Source organism: Galleria mellonella, unplaced genomic scaffold (assembly GCF_026898425.1).
Source record: "Galleria mellonella isolate WM207_F2 unplaced genomic scaffold, CSIRO_AGI_GalMel_v1 utg1260, whole genome shotgun sequence".
In the NCBI taxonomy this organism is placed as follows: Eukaryota; Metazoa; Arthropoda; class Insecta; order Lepidoptera; family Pyralidae; genus Galleria; species Galleria mellonella.
Window position 1 is genome coordinate 368,780 of NW_026441985.1, and position 21,718 is coordinate 390,497.

Genomic DNA, 21,718 nt, shown 5'->3' on the forward strand with positions numbered 1-21,718 from the left:
TGACCATAAATGTATGATACTATAAACATATGCATTTTTTTTCAATAGACGATAATGGAAATGCAACCCCGCCTGCGCTAACGGTATACGCTGGTGGGGCACCAGTGAGGGGTGATAAGTGAGGATAAAAGGATAGGTCAGTTAGCCCATCGTGATGAATACACTTAGAATTCAGCACGAAAGTTTCTAGGGGGGACATCGTGGAGGTCGACCTGATAGGGTATATTGCTAGCAATGGGACTGATAGTCCGCATTACTAACAATCCCTTCTCCTCCGAACAAATGTATATATATGTATAATAACGTCATTGAGCAAACAAACAAATCAGAAATGTATTTGTTTATTCGTATATATATATATATATATATATATATATATATATATATATATATATATATATATATATTAAAAACAAAATACACTTATTTATAAATTATTAATACACATAGTTTTTGTGTGTTAAAAATTAAATAAATAAGTCAAGACCTACACAGAATATGAAAACAAATACAAATTAAATATATTCAAATTACAAAGTATGGATATATTTTTAATAGATGTGATGTAACCATAACTTTGCTTGTGTTATTAGTTGCTATGGTTAAACCAAAGAGCATTTGTAACAGATGATAGGTGAGGTTGAAATCAGGTCAGTTGGCCGGATTAGCCGGAAATTAATCACGATAGTTTCAAAAGGGACAGCGTAGAGGTCGACATGGCGAAATATATTTATTTATTAGTAAAAGAGACTACTAGTATTAATACTCATACAATATAACATTTCATACTATTTGGAATAATCAATTCAATATAAATAAGGAGGGTAGTCCGAACGGTCAAACGGATTAGACATGTTTTGTACGTTTTAACATTCTTTTAATAATATTCTTTGGAATCAACTTCCAGCAGCAGTATTTCCGAACCGATACAACAACATAACCTTCAAGAAAAGAGTATATTCCTTTTTAAAAGGCCGGCAGCACACCTGCAATGCCGCTGGTGTTGTGGGTGATCATGGGCGGCGGTAGTCACTTACCATCAGGTGAACCGCATGCTCGTTTGCCTCTTTGTTGTAAAAAAAAAATAACAGATATACCTGAATTGCTGTAAATAACATATATATATTAATTTATTCCTCAATTATATTGGTTCAAATTAGTGTAAAGAGCATAACCATACACGTAGTAGTTTAAATGTAAAGTGAGTGGAATAAGTATACAAATCATAGATTGCATCTTCCTGCCTACACAATTAATCATTATACGTATTTTATGTTTACAATTTCAAACATTTATTAAATCTTAAAAGTGTTTAACAATAACAACAACAATTTATAAAAATAACAATTTATCGAGAGATTGATGTCGCGCAATGCGAAATATTGTGCTCTTTTTAGTTTATTCGGCCTCTGTTCGTTGCTTCACCGCATTTTCTAGCATTATAATATTAGTACCAATTTACTAATTAAAATATATTCTGGAGTGATACAATGTGCTGGTTGTTTTAAAAAAATTGAGAATTTGTATTGGAACTGCAGCATCTGTAAACAAGCTTACGATCTCTTCTGTGCTAATGTGATCGAGAAATCATTCTGCAATGCCATGTCACTCGGGTATCGTGCCGCATGGAAATGCCACGCGTACGAAGAAGTGAGCAAAAAGCTACGTTACGAGTACATATATTTTGATAAATAATATTTAAACTATCGAAATTATGTATTAAATTGTCTTTACTATCAGTAGTCGTGATTTAAAAGCGCCAAAGATTTATATGAATTACTAATAAATTTAGTTCGAACGTCGACTGAAGTAATATTTGACAATAGAGGAACAGACTGTATAAAAAAGTAAGTATTAAAGATTTAGGTTTTTATACGAAAAAAGCTGCTTTAGCCAGAATTAATATGGGATTAACGTGTGAAATCCGATCAACTGTAAAGAGAATAAACATAATCACTTTATAATTAACGAAGATACCGTGAAGTAAGACACACAAAATTATATTTGAATTTTTAAGTGGTTTAAGAATCTGCAATAAAATTAATTGATTTTTAATAAAGATAGTCAGGAATTTATGTGACTAAAATCAATTATCGAAATTGATCCATGCGTTTAAATCTTACATAATCTTCTTTAAGTTCTCCCCCATATCCATTTGAGATTTTTTTTATATAACTTAGAGTGGCAAACAAGCTGACAGCCCACCTGATGGAAAGTGGTAACCGTCGCCTATAGACATGAGCAGTACCAGGAACATAACAGAGTATACTGTTTCCCCCATGATACTCCCATGCGTTGTCATTCCTGAGGACTCAGGTGTTATTCCTCCGTGCCCAATAAATTCACGCCATATCCCACCCTTCAAACCGAAACACAGCCATGCAAACACACTGCTTTACGGTAGAAACACGAATGGGACAGAGGTACGCAAGCAATCGACTTTTGTACAAAGTCTCTGTAATATTATGTTTATTTATTTATTTATTTACACTTTATTATTTTTTGTTTACTATTTTTATTTATCACTATTTGTAGTCATTTTCATTATTCAGTCCCTTTCCCAGCATATTATCGTTCACACAGTCCATCCATCTCTTTCTGGGTCTATCTCTGCACTCACGATCATCCACTTTTATAAATTGTTTACCTTTCTTACCACATTCTCTTCTTCTATGCATTCATACAAATAGAACATAAATATAAATGCAGAGACAATTTTATATCATAGAAAACGTAATGGTGATTTATACCATATTGATTTTATGATGGCTTCAAATTTATCATTTCTATCTATTCAGAAGAAAATGTCTTAAAGTACATATTTAACAATCACTAGTCGTCATTGCCTTACCTTTGTCTCCTTAGGTACGCACTGCAGACAATGAATGCCTAAAATGATGATGATGATGATGTAATTTTGCGAACAATTTCAAGGATTTCTTAGAAGCAAATCAATGAAACAATTTAAACGATTTGAGGCTGTAACAATTCTATGGGGATAATGGTCCTTCAAACTGCGTAGTTCGATGGTGAAGATTGATGTAATCTAGTTACATGTACTATAACTTCCATAAACATCAAAGTTTGTGCAAAAAAATACAGTTTATTAAATTGTAATCTTTACTAAAAATAATATAGATACCATTTTCAAAAAGGTGACATAATGGAAAAAAGTTTTTTGTATTGTATTGTAAAATCTTTATTGTACATAACTTATATTGGAAACATTAAAAGATATAATACGTAATGGCGGATTTATTATAAGTTTACTCAATAAACGAATTAATCATTATTGCACTAAGAGAATTCGGATAAATTAATTATTATATAAAAAATGTAATTAAATTTTTATAGGCATAATAGCAGTTAATTGTCAAATGTTAGTAGACTAATCATTGTGAAATTAAAATAATTAGTAATATGGACTAACTAAGTACTAGTAGTTAGGGGGGAAAGGGATTGTTAGTAATGAAGACTGAGAATCCTATTGCTAGCAATATACCCAACCAGGTCGACCTCCTCGCGGTTCTCCCTTGAAACTATCATTGTGAATTCATCATGATGGGCTAACTGGCCTGTTTTCATTCTCATCTATTACCCTTCACTGGTGCTCTGCCAGCGTATCCCGTTAGCGCAGGCGGGGTTACCATACCATTTTCACCCATCAAAAGAAAAAAAAAACTAACTACTAGTAATATGAACTTTGGCAAAATAATACGTAATTCAATAAAATGGTAGTATTAGATCAATACCGTAATAAAACATAAAAATATAGTCGAAACAAGAATGTTTTCTTTTATTTTGTAGTTTTTCTAGTCAACTTCACGGCTAGTAAAACTACAAACAGTAGTGAAATTGTATGGAACTTTTGATAATGTCTTTAAATGTCTACGGGTGCTGCCTGTAGGAACTGGTCTGCTTTGGTCACTGCAATCAATTTATTTTTATGATTTGTTTTAATTATATAATATATATTTTATATTTTATGATCTGATACTGCTTAGTTGTTTGTATTCACACACATTTTTTATTTATATAATTAAACTTTTTGAAAAGAGCAACAGCTGTGTTTCTTGCCCATTATTCTTGGCTGAAATTGCGTTCCGAATGAGCTGTAATGAAAAAATGACTATTCAAAAATGCTTAATTTAAGTTCACTTAAATAAAAATATTTCTTTCTTTCTTTGTCTGCTAACTAATCTAAAAGAATACTCGTAAATTACCTGCCTAATTCGTTTCGTGAGAAAACAAAGTTTTGGGTGTGTGACCATAAAATAAGTGGTTGCGAATAAAGTTTCATATACTTAGCAGATGATCCTCAAACGGACCCTTTTAACTAAATTACTCTAGATACCCGCCCAACATTACTGATTCAGTAAAATATATATTTAAAAAGTGAGCAAGAGTGGCATTCAGAAGCGTGCGTATTTGTTGATAATTGGCAAATTACCTTGAATCTATAGTTCCATAATTTTAAAAATTATACCTCCCGTAAATTTAAAGGCAAGATAAGGAAGAAATAATAACACTATTAGGTACTCATTCTGTACTTTTACAGAAGATTTTTATATAAAAGAGTTCATTCATTTAAAAATCTATTTATTATTTATCTATTTAGTTTTTTTTTCTATATTTAAAATACTATTTATTGCTCTCCTCAAAAGTTTATAGTAGGGAAACAAAGTATACTCGTATGCAAAGACTAGATTTTCCTTGAGATGCATCCCTGGCCACTCAAACATTTATGGAAATCAAACAGCTGACCAAAAGCAAAAGCAGGTGCAAAGAATGTCGAAATAGGTCCGTTTCCTTACTGTGGTGTGCCTTGAAGCCTAAAGCTCAGACATCTTGAACTTGAAAGCTTAAAAATAAAGCAAATAATAGTTAGCTCTTATTGCCAGGATTAAATGACTCCAGATTCCTGATTGAGTTCTGACTGAATTCTTTTGAGTAAAAAAAAGTGTGTGTATTCACAAGAGCTCTCACTGGACATTGCAAACTATACAAACACATGGCCTAACTAGGATTATGCCAAAAAAGTGTTTGCAGATTTTGTCACAATGACGACATTGTTTGCGACTGTAGCTGACTCATACATAAAAGATATAAATAAAAAAAAAAATTGAAAATGCACTTTATATCCTGTGTAGATAAAAACATCCCTACAAAGAACATCTTAAAATTCCTGACATTGATAGGAATTAGCAACGAAGTTTAAAAAAAGGGCGAGCACAAAAGGTTATAGAAAGATCGGAGTGTTAGGGTAGGGTAGGGTTTTCTGCCTAAAAACGCCCGTATTTTAATAATAATAATAACAGATATTCCGTATTTCATATATTTAGCCTGGGTTACGCGTAGGACATCAAAAAAATTCTTGTGGCAATAGATAATTTTTTTCGTTTCTTTATTCTGCATGGACGCACAGATTATTAACGCAACTCTTCGAAAAAATGTTATATACAATTCTTCTTTTTAGTTTATTTATTTATTTATTCTTTATTTCACCACTTAAAGAATAATAATAAAATATATTTTACACTTATGAAGTACAAATGGTGGTCTTATTGCTAAAGGAATCTCTTCTAGACAACTATTGGGTAGAGGAGAAAAGAAAAATATGGTAGCTATTTTCCTTAATAGGTATATCTAATAAAAAACGTTAATGTTAATAAAACATATGCAAATAATCATATGTACGTGTATATATTACATATATTTAAATACTTATAATACCTTTTTAAGGTATCTTATCAAATTTCGACGAATTCAAAAACAATTTATACCTCCAGGGATTAAGAAGTTAACGAAAATGTATAGTGTGACATATTTGGATACGTTCGTAAACTTTTAGTATTGACAGTATAGCCACTATTATAATTAATATTTGCATTTATTTAAGTGAGGCGTATTTTAATTTCTATTTCTAATTATGGGAGGATCGTTTTGCGTTTTTATTATCTTCCATGAAATAATTTAAAGTAGTGATCTATGTAGATAGCAATATCACGAAATGCAGGTTAGTCACGATGACGATTCGTAACTTTGTTAGTTAATATTTGACTACGAATGTATTTGGATCATTTATACTTTTAATCAGAGATGTTCAAAATTATTACAATTATAGTCCTGTTACATAATTATGGAACTAGAGCAGTATTGAATCCAAATGGCCCAACAGTTATTAATGACTTCAAAAACTGTATAGTCAGTATAATGGAAATGTACTTTACAAAACCGAGTCTTGTAATTTTTGCAAATACAAATAATGTGAGTACTTCAGTTGCTTCAATTCGGAAAGAATTATTAGAATATATTCATAGAGACCTTAGATATACAGTTCAAATTGCTAGTCCAGTTAATGAAGTTTTGATTTGTGATCAAGAAGTAATAAACGAACATTTTCACCTGGATCATTATGAAGCAATTCCTGTGGCTGATTACTACATTATTATTATAGATAGCTACGAAGATTTCAATCATCTAGCGAGTAAGTTGATTCGTTCAAGGACTTGGAACCCAAAAGCGAAATTTGTAATGTTGCTATTTAATTTTTCTGATAGAAAAAATAATGTTAACCACGTGGAAAGTATATTGACATGCTTATTTAAATTTAATGCAATTAACATTATTGTAATAGTGCCTGAAGAAAAAAATATACGAAACTCAATAATTCTAAGTTGGCGACCATACGATCCACCAAAATACTGTGGATATTTTAATGAAACTGCTGTAAATAGATCAATCATACAAAATATTTGTGAAAAGGGAGTCATTAAGTATAATAATTATGTCTTTGAGGAAAAAGTTCCACATAACATGTTAGGATGTCAGATACATGTACTTGCTTTGCAACGACAACCATTTATTAGTGCAAAAAAAGGTGACCCTAATATAGAAAAAATATTGATAAATCAAGTATTTGGACAAATAAAAATAAAAACAGAATTTGAAATTATTGACTATAATAGAGGAGAAAGAAATCATAATGGTCAATGGGATGGTGCTTTGAAATTTCTTACAGCGAAAAAGGCCCAAATACTTTTGGGGGGAATATTTCCAGACTATGATGTCCACGAAGATTTTGAATATAGTACATATTACTTAGCAGACACCTATACATGGGTTGTTCCTCGAGCATACTTGTCACCAAATTCAGTAGCCCTTATAATCATTTTTCAAAAAATTGTTTGGTGTTGTTTTATAATTGTCTTTATTACTTGTGTTTTTATTTGGATGATATTGGGCTATTTAAGTGACGATTCTAGATACAACAAGCTTTTTCCACATTGTTTTCTTAATACATGGCTTTGCTCATTAGGCCAAACATCATACAAGCGTCCTACTAAACAAGCTTTACGCATATTTTACGTTTCTTTCAATATTTATTGTGTGTTGACAGTGACCGCTTATAATACTAAACTTATAGATGTTTTGAGAAACCCAACATCAGAATACCAGATTCAAACAGTCGAAGAACTCGCTGCCAGTGATTTGAAATTTGGTGGTTTCGAAGAATTGAGAGATTTGTATGTTAATTCAAGTGACCCTTTCGATAATTATATTGGTGAAAAATGGATAAATATCATTAATATAACCCAAGCATTGATCGATGTAGTTGTCCATAGAAATTTTTCATTTCTGTGCAGTCGTCTTCAATTGGCTCACGTGTCCTCTGTAATGCCCGAACTTAGTGACAGTTTTGGAAACAATAACTACTACACATTCGATTTAGATATGTTTTCTGTTCCACTTGAAATGTTAGCTTTAAAAGGCTTCGCTTTGATTGATAAATTCTCAAATACTATAAGTGCGTTTAAACAAAATGGTATTAATTCGATTATAAGACGTCAATTTGCAACCATTAATAAAAGAAGACGAGCACATTTATTACGTTCTTTGGATATTAGAACAACAAATGTAAGTCCATTGTCGATTGAACATCTACAGGGTGGATTTACAGTACTTATTCTAGGATTTATTATAGGTTCTTTACTGTTTTTAATAGAAATTGCATGCGATAATTATTATATAAAAAATATCATGTTAAGATGCAAAAAATATGTGAAAATTGATTAGGGAATGTTATTCACATTATGAATTCACGAGAATTTCTGGTAATCTTTTCTTAGTATTAAGCCACTATTAGACATAAAATTATATTTTTTTATTACATTTTTTTAGACTTAAATTAAAATTTAATTTAAAATTGAAATTCGTATATGAAATTGAGTTAACAAAACGATTAGAGGTTTGACAAAAAAGGACTATATTTTAGAAGGGTTTATTATGGTATTAGGTTTGTTATGAATTAATTACTTTTTTAACAACAAGCCCTATAGTTTGGTATTGACACACTATATTATAGTTTTTTATTTAGAATGACAAACAAGTTGACAGCCCATACGATGGAAAATAGTAACCGTCGCCTATTACTATGAGCAGCAGCATGAATATCGCTGTGACATCCCTGGCATTCTTTATGTTTTGACATTCTAAAGAATTATCAACCATATTTTAATTTCGATATGGTTTTTAATAAATAAAACTATTATATGTTAACAAAACATTTATTACCATGAACAATATATACTAAGTCTTAATTAATACAGACGTATCTTAATATTGTTTATATATACAGTTATAAATACACCGTTATAACCTTAATTATAAAGACTAGTAACTATTAATATCTATACCTAATTTTCAAATATTCATAAGGTACAATTTTGACGATTTAATAAAGTTATATCAAATTAATTACAATACATGAGCTTTAGCACTTATTGAAATGTTTTTTTTTCTGTTCTAGCAATGCTGCAAAAAATAGTGCATATTTTTATAAAAAATTCATCATATTTTGTATTATACATAATAATTATTCAAATTAGATATAATAATCTCATATTATTATTTATACAAAATGTATATACAAAATAAAATTGTTAATTTAGCGATTTCTTTTTTGTTTTGTTATTTATTGATAAAATTAAATTTGTTATATACGTACATACTAGCTTTACTCGTTTATTGTAATTGTATTCAAATATGTTTTTATATAAATGGAACAATACATAAAAATAAGTTCTTCCAGTAATAGTAAATAATTCCGTAAATATAAAATGTAATATATAAAAATTAACTATGTGATTAATATAAAATACTTACTATGTACTCAGACTATTTTTTTTTTCTTTTAAACTGTTAAAGAAGTCAACGTTAATTTTTCGTGTAAAAGATAAAACATGCAGTATTATTATGCACTGAATATAAAAAAAATAATGAATAAATAAATTCATACGAAATCTTTGTTTTTGCTAGCATTTTGCTTTTGTTATAAATTTATTATCGTTTCATAATGTTATTATTATATAAAATTAAAATTAGTTATAAGTTTTTAACGCAGTTTGTTATTCTAAACTGTAATAAAATACTGTAGGTTGATTGTTAAAAATAGAATAACTGGGGGAAATATAAATTACAAATAAAATGTTATTTCATTTCTGTTTGCAATTCCCCACAGTTGTATAAAGAAACAGAGGTTTAATTAGACATTCTACCATTGGAACAGGGATTGATTTTAATATCAAATGTAAATACTGTTGTTTGTTTAATAAATCTAATATCTTTATAATTTACTCCATATTATAAATAAACAAAACTAGACTTTTGTTGTAAAAAAAAATCTTTTTTTCATATGATATCGTTATATTCATTCATGACATTATTACGTATGTATTGAAATTATTTCTTATATCGTGTGAAACTAAAATTAACACAGAAAAGAGTAAAATTACTGTCAATTCTTAAAATATTCTGTGACTGATCTATCTGAGACATAGAAATTGTATATTAACAAATCTCAATTTAATATTTACATCACTTTGTAAGAAAAATTATAATCAAATATTATTAAAATATGAAAATCATATTTAAATAAATATGGTGTGATTAAAAAGAATTCTAATCGAATCAGTTGGGATTTGAACCCGCACCTTTGAGGTTATATCAGAGCTAGTGTTCTTACCAGTTTAGCTACCATTTCACTGGACACCCGCCTCCAAATCAACAATCACTGCGTAAAGATACTGTTTACGTTATAATTTCTCGCCGTCCAATTCTTGAACATTGTAATACGAATGGTCTGGGAATCTTTCCAGTTCTATATAGTCCATTTCAGTACACAGCAGTCGTTCGAGCATAGCGACTACCTCCTTGAAGTCGGGGCGAGCTGGAGGCTCCGCTTCCCAGCAGTAATACATGATATTGTACAGTTCTCGCCGACAGTGTTCTGGCTTTTCCAGTCGATAGCCATCACGGACCTGTGAATATTTTTAAATAGTTACAATCCATAACTTTATGCATATAAATTAAATTATAAAATACTTTATATGTTAATCCAGAATATGGCCTACATATATATATCATATTATATATATATCATATTTTATTCAAATCTATTCAATTGTTTTTTTTTGAAGTGAGTAAACAAATGATAGGGTTTAGAATGGTAAACAAGCTAACGTCCCACTTTTTAAAAATCAATACCTCTCGCCTATAGACATATATAGAACTATATATATTATAAAAGAGAGTAATTAATAAGCATCGATTCTGGGGGGAAGAGATTGTTAGTAAAGCGGGCTGCCAGTCCCATTGCTAGCAATATACCCTATCAGATTGACCTCAACGCGATTCCCGCTCCATCTACGAAACCATCGTGCTGAATTCCAGGTGTATTCATTACTATGGGTAATGGTAATAGTACTAAATGACCTGCTCTTTTATTATCCATCTATGTATCATCCCTCACTGGTGCCCCGTCAGCGTATACCGTTACAGGCGAAGTTACCATTCCATTATCATCCATCAAAAAAAATCAGCATCGATTAGCGTAATAGATTGAAAGTCTTAAAATTAGAAGGCACAGGCATATCTTTATATTTTTTTTAGTTAAATAATACTGTGAATTAGTAAACAGGTATCGACATTTTTCGAAGGAATATACTCGTAAATAAGATTATGTTTAATATTTTTTTAAAATATAAATTATATAAAAAGAAAAACAAAAAATGTACCTTCCGCATCACATCGCCAGCTGACAAGCCTGGATAAGGGGTGGATCCAAGAGTCACTATCTCCCAAAGCAGCACACCGAAGCTCCAAATGTCTGACTTAACGCTAAATATGTCATCGTAGAGTGATTCCGGCGCCATCCATCTTGTAAAAAGAAAAACAAATGCGTTTAAAAACATTTTGGTGAAACAAGCTTTTATAATAAGCTGACAATTTGTGCCAGCAGTCGTATTAAAAGATGTTATTTATTTTATCGTTACCTATTCTTTAAACAATTTTGTTAGTACCCGAATAACAGTCATAATACACTGTTATTTCATGGCGACGGCCATTTTGAAAATGTTTATTATTCCCGCAGCTACGCTTACATGAATCAGTAAATAAGATGTTCATGTACTATTAAAGCATATAATCTATCTGTGTACTAAATTTCATTCAATTCCGTTTAATAGTTTTTACGTGAAAGACTGACAAAAATCCATCCATCTATTCCTTACAAACTTTCGCATTTATATAATAATATTTATAGAAATGACTATTGCATACTGTATTGTCATCAGGACTAAATGTGTAGGTATACAAAATTTCAGCAAAATTGTTTAGGAGGAACTGGTTCTAATTCTTCTTGGAAAATTTTACCTAAACAAATCAACTAAGAAACACGTTATTTAACTTGTAACAATTATGTTTATCATTATGATTGTTGTAATCTTCAGATAGCAAATTAACAATATTCATTAATCCAATAATAAAGAAAATTTATATTATTATTAACTAACTATACCCCGCTGCTTCACTTGCGTGAATTAGTACATAATATATCCTATGTGCCAAGTTAAGATATAACTTGTCAGTGTACCGAATTGCATTCAAATTTATTCAGTAGTTTTTGCTTGAAGGAGTTACAAACATCTATTCATCCTTCGTTACAATCTTTCGCATTTATAACATTAATACGATATAGATCTGTCTGCAAAGATTAATTAAAACTATGGCCTCTCTTATCGCGAAGACAATGGGCTTATAATATCACTACTCGATATCATATGATTTTATTATAATATATTCATAACTAGTTGCCTGCTGTGACTTTGTACTAATGAAGAAAATAAACCATATATATATATAGTTCTGAAATGACGCAATAACCAAATAAAACATACTATAAACTTTGGACAATTAATTTTAATTTATATACTCGTAAATACCCGTAACCGGCGAGCATGTATGAAAAGGTTGATGAATGTGGAAGAAGCGAAAGAGGTTTGTTTGAATCGAAGCATTTGGCGTTCCATTGTTTCTGCCTACCCTAATGGGAGACAGGCGTGACAGATATGTATGTATGTATATACTCGTAAATATATTAGGAAATAATGGGGAAGGCTTATGTCCAGCAGTGGATAGTTAATGGCTAAAATAATAAATGTGTATAATTGCATGGAAATCCTTTTAATAGTATGATATATAATATTGTGAATACATGCACAGAAAAAATGTTTTTATTTTTTGTATCTGTAAATTTTCCTGTAATAATGCATTTGTAACATTAACATGGCATAGCACATGCAAAAATGTAAAATCAATAAATACTTTTTTTTCGTTTTTATACCATACTAGCCGTTAACTATTTTGAACTAATCCCCCCTTGGGGGGTTTTGTTAGCAGTAACCATGCTTGGCAGTTGGGTTGGCAACCGCAGTCAGGCTTTGGTAATGTTTAAAGACGGACGCTGCTGTTCATTCCTTGACCATTAAGTTCTTTAAGTCGTTACTGATGACATCCACGGGAAAAGAAAGGATTGCCCATTCTATGCCGGGACCATACGGCCATTTCGTTTTTATCCGTCTACTTAATATATAAGTTGCTATTGCATTGCTCAAAATGTAAAGGAATTATAAAATAAGAACCTCTGTGTTAGAAATGTTGAATTCTAAATTATTCATACATTCATGAGACAAGTCCTTTTAAATTATGATTTTGTTCTAATAATTTAAATACCTTTCTAAAAGTGAGAATTGAAAAGAGAATTTTTAAACAGCTAAAGGTATCCTGTTAATTTAAATTACCATCCTTCTGGGATAATATATTTAAAATGAAAAAGTGATTAAGTTTATTGGGTGGCAGGTCAGAATTAACCTTTTAGTAAGTACCATTACCACAGTTTAAATATTTTTTTTCTAACTGTCATCTAAAGGACATATTTAGATAGAACAATTGCGCAAGATATGTAAAATGAGAGTGAGACGGCTGCGTCCTGATTTGGTACACAATTGCTTGGAATATGCTAAAGTGTTAGCAAATATAATTTTCGAATTTAATTGTAAGTAAAATTAAATTTTTAAAGTGAAAAATGGATAATGGCTATTTTTTAACTCAGGGGAAATTAAGCGTATCTTCTTTTGAGGGGAATTAGCAAGGGAACAACATCCAATTAGAACTGGCGAAGATTGGCAGATAGACTGGCAGAAATAATTTTTACCACCTAATTAACTCTATATTAGTATTTCGCGAGAATTCGATGGCGTCTAGTTATTACACACACTAGTATGTTATACCTAGAATCTAATTCGATCAAATTGTAACTGTAGTATATTGGAAATTATTGTACCTAAGGTTGGCAACATTGGAAAATGAAATTAAGCGAGTCTGTCATGGCGTCCTTCAATAAAAAGTGCATATTCATTTTATAAGCAGTTTTTTTTTTTATTATAAAGACAAGTTATTTAAGCGTGCAAAGCACATCTAATGTTTTACAACATTATAGTAACTACACGATTTTTATACATGGGAGATATTAAAAAAATATATATATGAAGGGTTTTAATAAAACAAATAGTATGTCAATGTATTCCGGTATCATACAAAAACTACCACCAAATTGGATATTCTTTTAAGTTGTATTTTTTATTAAAAGTTGTATTTTTCATTCAATTTAAAATCTGATATATGTTTGAAAAAGAAGTTAGAAATTATTTTTATAATGATAATAAATGTCAGAATAAATGTCAGAACTAACCTACTTCAGCACTTCCAGCTGCTTCCTTAACTCACGCAGTACAGTTATTAAATAATATTATAAACATCATTGATATTTTTAGTAGTAGCCTACCAAAGATATTAGAAACGACTCAGAAATATCTGAACTCGGATTAAATACTTTTATTATAATTTTGTATGTTAGCTAGTGTGCTATATAATTTATAACATTGATTTAACTTTATCTGTCATAATCCTATAATTACTTTTAATGAATAAATATATAAATAAATAACAGTAATAACTTTATTTATGTATTAACTATTTATTATATCACTTAAATAATAATACAAAAAAATACTGAGTTATATAAAACCTTTATACGACCAGTCTGTAAGTATGTTCTTCCAGATAAAAAAAATCGGTTTACAACTGATAGAGTTACGAGGTAACAAACACAATAAATATAATTGAATTTAGAATCTCCTTCTTTTTGATGTCCGTTGGAAAAATATATATATCATATTACGCTTATAAAAGTTCAAAAGGTTGTGTTATTGCTAAAGCGATTTCTTTATATATATATATATATAGTTACCAGGTAAATAAATTAATTGGTGGCAATTAAGTAAATTACCATTGTTTAGAAGAGATTACTATTTATTTTTTTATTTATTATTGATAAGTACGTTCATTGTTCTCATTGTTTAACTTATTTCTTGTAATTCTAACTTTAAATATATATTTTTATGTACTAAATTGTCTTTTTCTTGGAACAAGAAAGATTTTTCATTTATTCGTTTATTCGTTAACAAATGTAAATAAATAATGAATTATTGAATGTTAAAATAACATATTTTATTACAATACTGTTAGATGACGGCCGTTGTATTGTCAGACATTACGAAATTAGAAGTCTACCTACACAAATTAAACGTTGTAACTATCTATGTATATCCATTATTGCTAGTACTATATATGTGTATGTCTTATCTGCTGTGTATATATATGTATGTAATATATATGTGTGTACATGAACACTGTATGAGCAATATCCATTTTTATGTTCCATTATATTTCTATAGTATTTCTTTATTTAATGTCACCATTTGTGATGTTATGCATGACCACCAGAGAATATCAACGCTGTAGCAATTAATTAGCTACAGCACACACTGAGTTGTGGCCACGTTCGCAATAACAAATATGAAATTTGTTTTGTATTGTTAATAAGTGTAACTTTTATTGTTCTTGGCAATAAATGTTCTCTTCTTCTTCTTCTATTAAAATTTCTCACGTTTGAGTGTTCTAAAACTTCCCTAAGGTTGACTGGAATTAATTTTAGCATTAAGTTCACCTTGTACACGTACATGTTCTAATAAATAAATAAATAAATGATAAATAAAACCGATTTCGATATTATAATAGTAACTGACCTGATAGGTAACCGACCGTCGCTCTTCCTTTCATACACATGTGCCCCGGCTATGTCTCTAGCGAAGCCGAAGTCCGCTACTTTACACGTCCTCTCTTCTGTGATAAGCACATTCCTCGCTGCTAAATCTCTATGAATTATCTGAAAGTGACAATATATTAATTAATTTTATTTATTTTAAAATTATTAAAAAAAAACAACATATTTATACCTAGTTATTTTAAACTTTCGCGTTGTTTATACATATTTTAATAATACACTATCGGGACTTAACTGTCGTGTCCTTCCATGACCACGACGTGGTACAATCCACGTCGAAACGTCAGAAATAAAGAAGCAGGTATATAGGTACTATTTATCTGTAAAAGCTTTTTTATCTTGTTAAGTCCCGATTGTGTATTTAAAATATATTCATATTATAGTAGTGAGTTTGTATTTTAGTTGTTAAAGCGCCTATGTATTATTAAAATATTTAATATAATTAAATATAATCTACAAGACCGGTCAATCAATATATCCCAGTCATGCAAACCAAATCGTAGACTAAGACTAGATTCAGGTATAATATAATAATAATAATATAGCATTTATTCAGATCAACTTAACACTGCCTTTAAAAATAAACACTAAATTTAAAAGTAAACTTATGAAAAAAAAACTTATTCTAATAGTTGCTTCTTGGTTATTTTCTGAAAATCTCTTCCAACCGTTTCACGTAGAAATTATAAATATGATAAATGTGAAAATTCGAAGTTCAATCACGTAGAGCAAATAGAGTGTTTTAAATTAACAGTTGAAAAAATATGATAATAATTAATTTAAATTTTCAAATACAAAATTATTAAAAATGTTAAAATGAATTCAAAGAAAATTAAATATACAAATAAATTAGTACTTAGATTACTTTTTTATTCTAATTTATGCAGGAAAAAAAAAACCATTGGTTAGAGTTTGTATTTGAATTGAATTCTTAATAAAGAAAAAAACATTTTGATATTACGAATGAACTATAAGTAAACTAAGAATCAATATTAACTAAATTTAGAATAAATTGAGTTAGAATTAGTTTAGTCCTCAATAATTTGTAATATTGTAATTTTTATATATAAATAATTATTTAGCTACAAAAATGCTTAACTATTGAAGCGATTTTCTTTGTGGAAAACAATGTAATATAATTGTAATATATAGACTTGTGAATTCATATAACGCTTTTTTCAATGATGTTGATATTATTAATGGATTAAATTTTTTTTGGAATTATTTTTAAATAACTAATCTCTGAAAGACTTATATAATTTTTCATTAAGTATCCTAGGCACCAGCTGGCAGTGATCTCAAAGAATTTTTTTATCTTTAAATATATATATATATATATATATATATATATATATATATATATATATATATATATATATATATATATATATTTTAATTTTTTAATTAATTATCTCTAATTATATATATAGGCTAGTAGTTGTATTGTTCTATGTTTATTTTAAAAAGAATCTGTATATTAGAATATGTGATGTATAGTCGACAATAAAATCATTAATTTTTCATTACTTTTCAATATTTAGATTATTTATATAATATTTGAAAAGAAACGAAACGGTTTTGGTGCCAACTTTAGCCAATATTTCCCTTCATTAATTGTTTGTACTCTTTATTCAGTCATTGATAGTTTACTCAAAAAAATGGAAAAAAATATCATCATTCTGCTCTTATTTCAATTATTCGTAATTCGGTATAATATGTTTTTCTCTTCCATTCATTTCTACTGGCAACCAGTTCCAAATTCACTCCTATTCCAACCATCCACATTTATATACAATGCTTTTTTTTTTTAGGAATACTTATTACTTCTTAACTTTTTTATAACAGATGCTTCTTTTCTTTCTTCCTCTGGTATTATCATCATCCTCATATCAGCCTTTAACTGTCCATTGTTGAGCATAGGTCTCCACCATAAGGAGGGTCTTGCCTGTAGTTGTCACGATTGTCAAGTGCATAGGCTTTGATAAATTTTTAAGAGGGATGCTGCTGCCCATCCCTCGACCATTCAGTTCTCATAGTTGCCTTTTTTTTATACAGCTTAGAATGGTAAACAAGCTGACGGCCTACCTGATGGAAAGTGATAACCGTCGCCTATAGACATGAGCAGTACCATGGACATAACAGAGTATACTGTTCCGCTCATGATACCCCCATGCGTTGCCATTCCTGAGGACTCAGATGTTATTCCTCTGTACCTAGTAAATTCACGCCTCTTACAACACACATGGGAAAGGGTTGGCCAATTATATGCCGGGACCACACACTGCTTCTCTGGTATACTCTGTCCATTTTTGTGACATATTCGTCTTAACATTCATATCTCAGTTAATGTAGACTTTTTATTCATCACATTTGCTGCCCAACACTCCGTTCTGTACTCAAAATTATAAAGACACGTTTAGCAAATGGAGCCTCGGAAGCGACCTCATTATGTTATCCATGGAATTAAAACGGATAAGCCTGTACTAAAACTGTTATTACCTAAATTAATGGGGTTTACCACAACAAAGGGGGCGCACTTAAGACATTCCCACTTCGTTTAAGTGTCCATTATACTTTATTGTTATAGTGGCTTGATTTAATAAAGTGTTCTCAGATTTCATAGCGAGAATTAGTTTAAATCACTTTTCAAACCGACTTTAAAAAGCAGAGGGTTCTCAATTCGATTGTATTTTTCTATGTTTACCTATTACGTAATAATTTCAAGTTTGTTATGCAGGAGTTATTATGTAATAATTCCGTCAGTTTGGAAAATTATTTTTCTATCTAAAATAATATACTTTCAGATTTATAAATTTTTCTAATCTTGATATTAGCAATATATAGAACTCTCCATAGACATAAGGTGCCCCGAAGAGATTAATTAGTTTGCCTAGGAAACGTACTGCCTATTTATTTTACCGATAAATCCTTGGTAGCTTTCCATTACATCTAAGTCTGTTGCTGAATCTGAAAATAGATTATCCAAACTCTTCAAAACTATGATATATAATTTACTAGCAACCCACTCCGGCTTCGCACGGGTGCACACTACATCTCATCACATTAGAAATCTCTAAAATTACCAGTGTTTCTTTACTATATTATACATATAAACTTTCCTCTTGAATCACTCTGTCTATTAAAAAAACCGCTTCAAAATCCGTTGCGTAATTTTAAAGATTTAAGCATACATAGGGAAAAACAGATAGCGACAGCGACTTTATTTTATACTTTTATGTGTTTCAGTTTGAAGGGCGTAATATGGCGTGAATTTACTGGGTACAGAGAAATAATACCTGAGTCCTTAGGAATGGAAACGCATGGGGGGTATCATGGGCGAAACAGTATACTCTGTCATGTCCATGGTACTGCTCATGTATATAAGCGACGGTTATCATTTTCCATCAGGTGGATCGTCAGTCGTGATAAACATTACTAATATTATAAATGTGAAAGTGAGTTTGTTTGTTGCCTCTTAGCGCCTTAACGGATTAATCAATCACTGTGACATTTGGTATACAGGTACCATATGGGACGACGAAGGACATAGGTTACTATCCCGGTTAGTAAATACTTGTCACAAGTATGGAATTATAAAAAAACAATATATAAAATATTAAAAATAAACAAGCAAACTTATATTTGAATTTATAAAATTACGACTACTGTGTCTGTAAATTATTAAATATTTTGTACCATCTATAAGATTGTAAGGACTAAATAATATTTCGTCACCACATCATATGTATGGGGGGAAGGGATTGTTAATAATGGGGAGGTCAGTCTCCATTGCTAACAGGTCGATCTTCACGCGATTCCCCTGGAAACCCTCGTGACTAATTTACCGTTGAATTCATTACGATGAGCTAACTGACCAGTCTTTTTATTCTCTCCAATCAACCCCTCGATGCCCCGCCAATGTATACTGATATCTCATGCGGGGTACTATTCCATTATTATACATTAAAAAAAAAAACATCATATGTATGTTACGCACCTACGTATTCATCACAAAATAAAACATTTGATTGATTGAAAACATATTAACACTGTCCGATTGTCTAGAGAACTAAATCAGAAGATAAACAAGAAATTAATTGGCTTTTAATCGATTTCACGATTAGTTATTATTGATACACGACATAATTACATATACCTATGTATTATGTGTAGATATAATACAACTTGATTATTGTCTTGTATTTGTCCTAATAGGTACATTGTTATTGTTAACCATTCGTGAAATAGTTTAATGAAATGAATTGACGGAAGAAATCTTAAAGTATGGTAATCCATTTATATTTATCCATTGTAGTGTTCTTAAAAGAATTGAGAGAAGGAGACTTGGTACAAAAGTCGTTTGCTTGTACACCTCTGTCCCATTCGTGTTTCTACCGTGAAGCAGTTGTTTGCACGGCTGTATTTCGGTTTTTAATGGGGGGTAAGATAGTGAATTTACAGGGTACAAAGGAATAACACCCGGGTCCTCAGGAATGACAAGTAAAAAAAAATGCTGAAAATATTTATTAGGTATAATTTCGTTTAACGTTACCAAAATATCAACTGGGCGATTAGAGTCGTCAAGTAAACTTTGTCGGGGAAAATTATGTATGGGGGCATAAAAATTTTAGAAATGTTCAAGTGGGGCGTGGCACAAAAAAGATTGTGAAACACTGGCTTAAAGGGCTTAAAGGATATGGCAGTGAATTTACAGGGTATAGAAATAACACCTGAGTCCCCAGGAATGGCAAAGCATGGGGGGTATCATGGGCGAAACAGTATACTCTGTTATCTCCTAAAGGCGACGGTTACAACTTTCCATCAGGTGGATCGTCAGCTTGTTTATCATTTTAAGTTGTATAAAAATGAAATTGGACAAAATCTCGCCAAACTTTAAAAATTCATGTAACATAACCAATCAAAGCGTGGCAACTACTGGCAAAACCCTCCAAGTGGGAAGTTTATGTTCAGCAGTGGACAGTTAACGGCTGATACGATGATAATTATGAAGGATTTACAAAAATAAACTGTATTTTTAATAATAAAATACCCCTTTACTTTTGAATAATAACTCGTGAGTCGTAATGTATTGTAATTATTTATATTTCGTTTCTCTCGAAGTGAAATGTTTTTCATCTTACCCCTTTAGAACTAAGGAAGTCCATGCCTCTTGCCACTTGGAATGCGAAGTGAGTCAAGTCTCTGGAGGTCAGAAACTGACTTCCACCATGGGTGTTCCCGTAGTGTCTTTCAGCTCTTGAGTCTCGGAGAAACTGCTGCAATTTGCCCAGACTGACAAATTCCATTATCACAAACGTTGGTTCCTATAAAAGAATGTTAAAAAATTTTAATTAAAGAAAACATTGGAGCGACATTAATCAATATTAATATTTATAATTTATATAGTTACTTTAATATGCTTATATACAGTATGTTAATTAACGTAACCTGTTCTTTAAAACTGGTGTTATTCATTATTTAGAGATTAAAAAAAAACAACCTGTATCTGAATCAACAGCATTATACAGTACAAGGTAGGTGAGGGGAAAGGGATTGTTAGTAATGGGATCTAATTGAACCATTGTTATTAATACCCTGAAAACCATCGTGGTTAATTCTAGTGAAATTCGTCATGATGGGCTCTAACTGACCTATCTTTTCATCCTCACCTATTATCCTTCACTGGAGCCTGACCAACATATCCCGATAGCACAGGCCATTATATCATTCCATTATCACCCATTAAAAAAAAGTACAAGGTATGCACATCCCCATTAATAAGTAGTGCCGCTGATACAGTTAGAAGGGAGACTATGGGCAAATGTGGTGAATTTTCATAATAATTCATTTAATAAGGATGGTATTTTTTTAACTATAATATTAACAACCTTACAGTTGTCTTGAAAAGATTGCTCTCAGCAATAAGACCGCCTTACTGTACTTATACAATTGTATCGTTATGTTTGTAAATTGCCTTGCTTATTTCCTATATTGTATAATGCAAATAATGTATACTCATTCATTCATTAATTTTTACCCGAAATACTTCGTCAATGTGAGTAAATAGGTACTAGTATTTATTGATCAGAATAAAAATTCTTATGAGTATCTAATACAAATAATATGTGTATACCAAGTTATATACCAAGGATGTAAGAAACAAACATACATTCATATTTATAATATTAGTATGAA

The 21,718-nt window shown here is 30.3% G+C and overlaps 2 protein-coding genes across 4 annotated transcripts in view; one reads left to right on the forward strand and one right to left on the reverse strand.

Annotated features, from left to right (window-relative positions):
* Window positions 1–6,089: 6,089 nt before the first annotated feature.
* LOC113515589 (uncharacterized) lies at window positions 6,090–8,760 on the forward strand. The gene has a single exon (XM_026899849.3). The coding sequence runs from the start codon at window positions 6,100–6,102 to the stop codon at window positions 8,074–8,076; it is 1,977 nt and encodes a 658-aa protein (XP_026755650.1). The 5' UTR covers window positions 6,090–6,099; the 3' UTR covers window positions 8,077–8,760.
* Window positions 8,759–21,718, reverse strand: part of LOC113515402 (tyrosine kinase receptor Cad96Ca) — a 116,047-nt gene continuing 103,087 nt past the window's right edge. For all 3 annotated transcript variants that reach the window (XM_031911354.2, XM_026899595.3, XM_026899594.3), the window contains 4 exons: window positions 20,665–20,847; window positions 15,486–15,625; window positions 11,076–11,217; window positions 8,759–10,319 (listed from right to left, as the gene is read on the reverse strand). In XM_031911354.2, the coding sequence (XP_031767214.1) occupies window positions 10,095–10,319; window positions 11,076–11,217; window positions 15,486–15,625; window positions 20,665–20,847 (690 nt within the window). In that variant the 3' untranslated portion in view covers window positions 8,759–10,094. The remainder of the gene's footprint in view (window positions 10,320–11,075; window positions 11,218–15,485; window positions 15,626–20,664; window positions 20,848–21,718) is intronic.

Bases quoted from the DNA above. Each gene is read 5' to 3' on its own strand.
- LOC113515589 (XM_026899849.3), top strand. From the start codon at position 6,100: ATGTTCAAAATTATTACAATTATAGTCCTGTTACATAATTATGGAACT.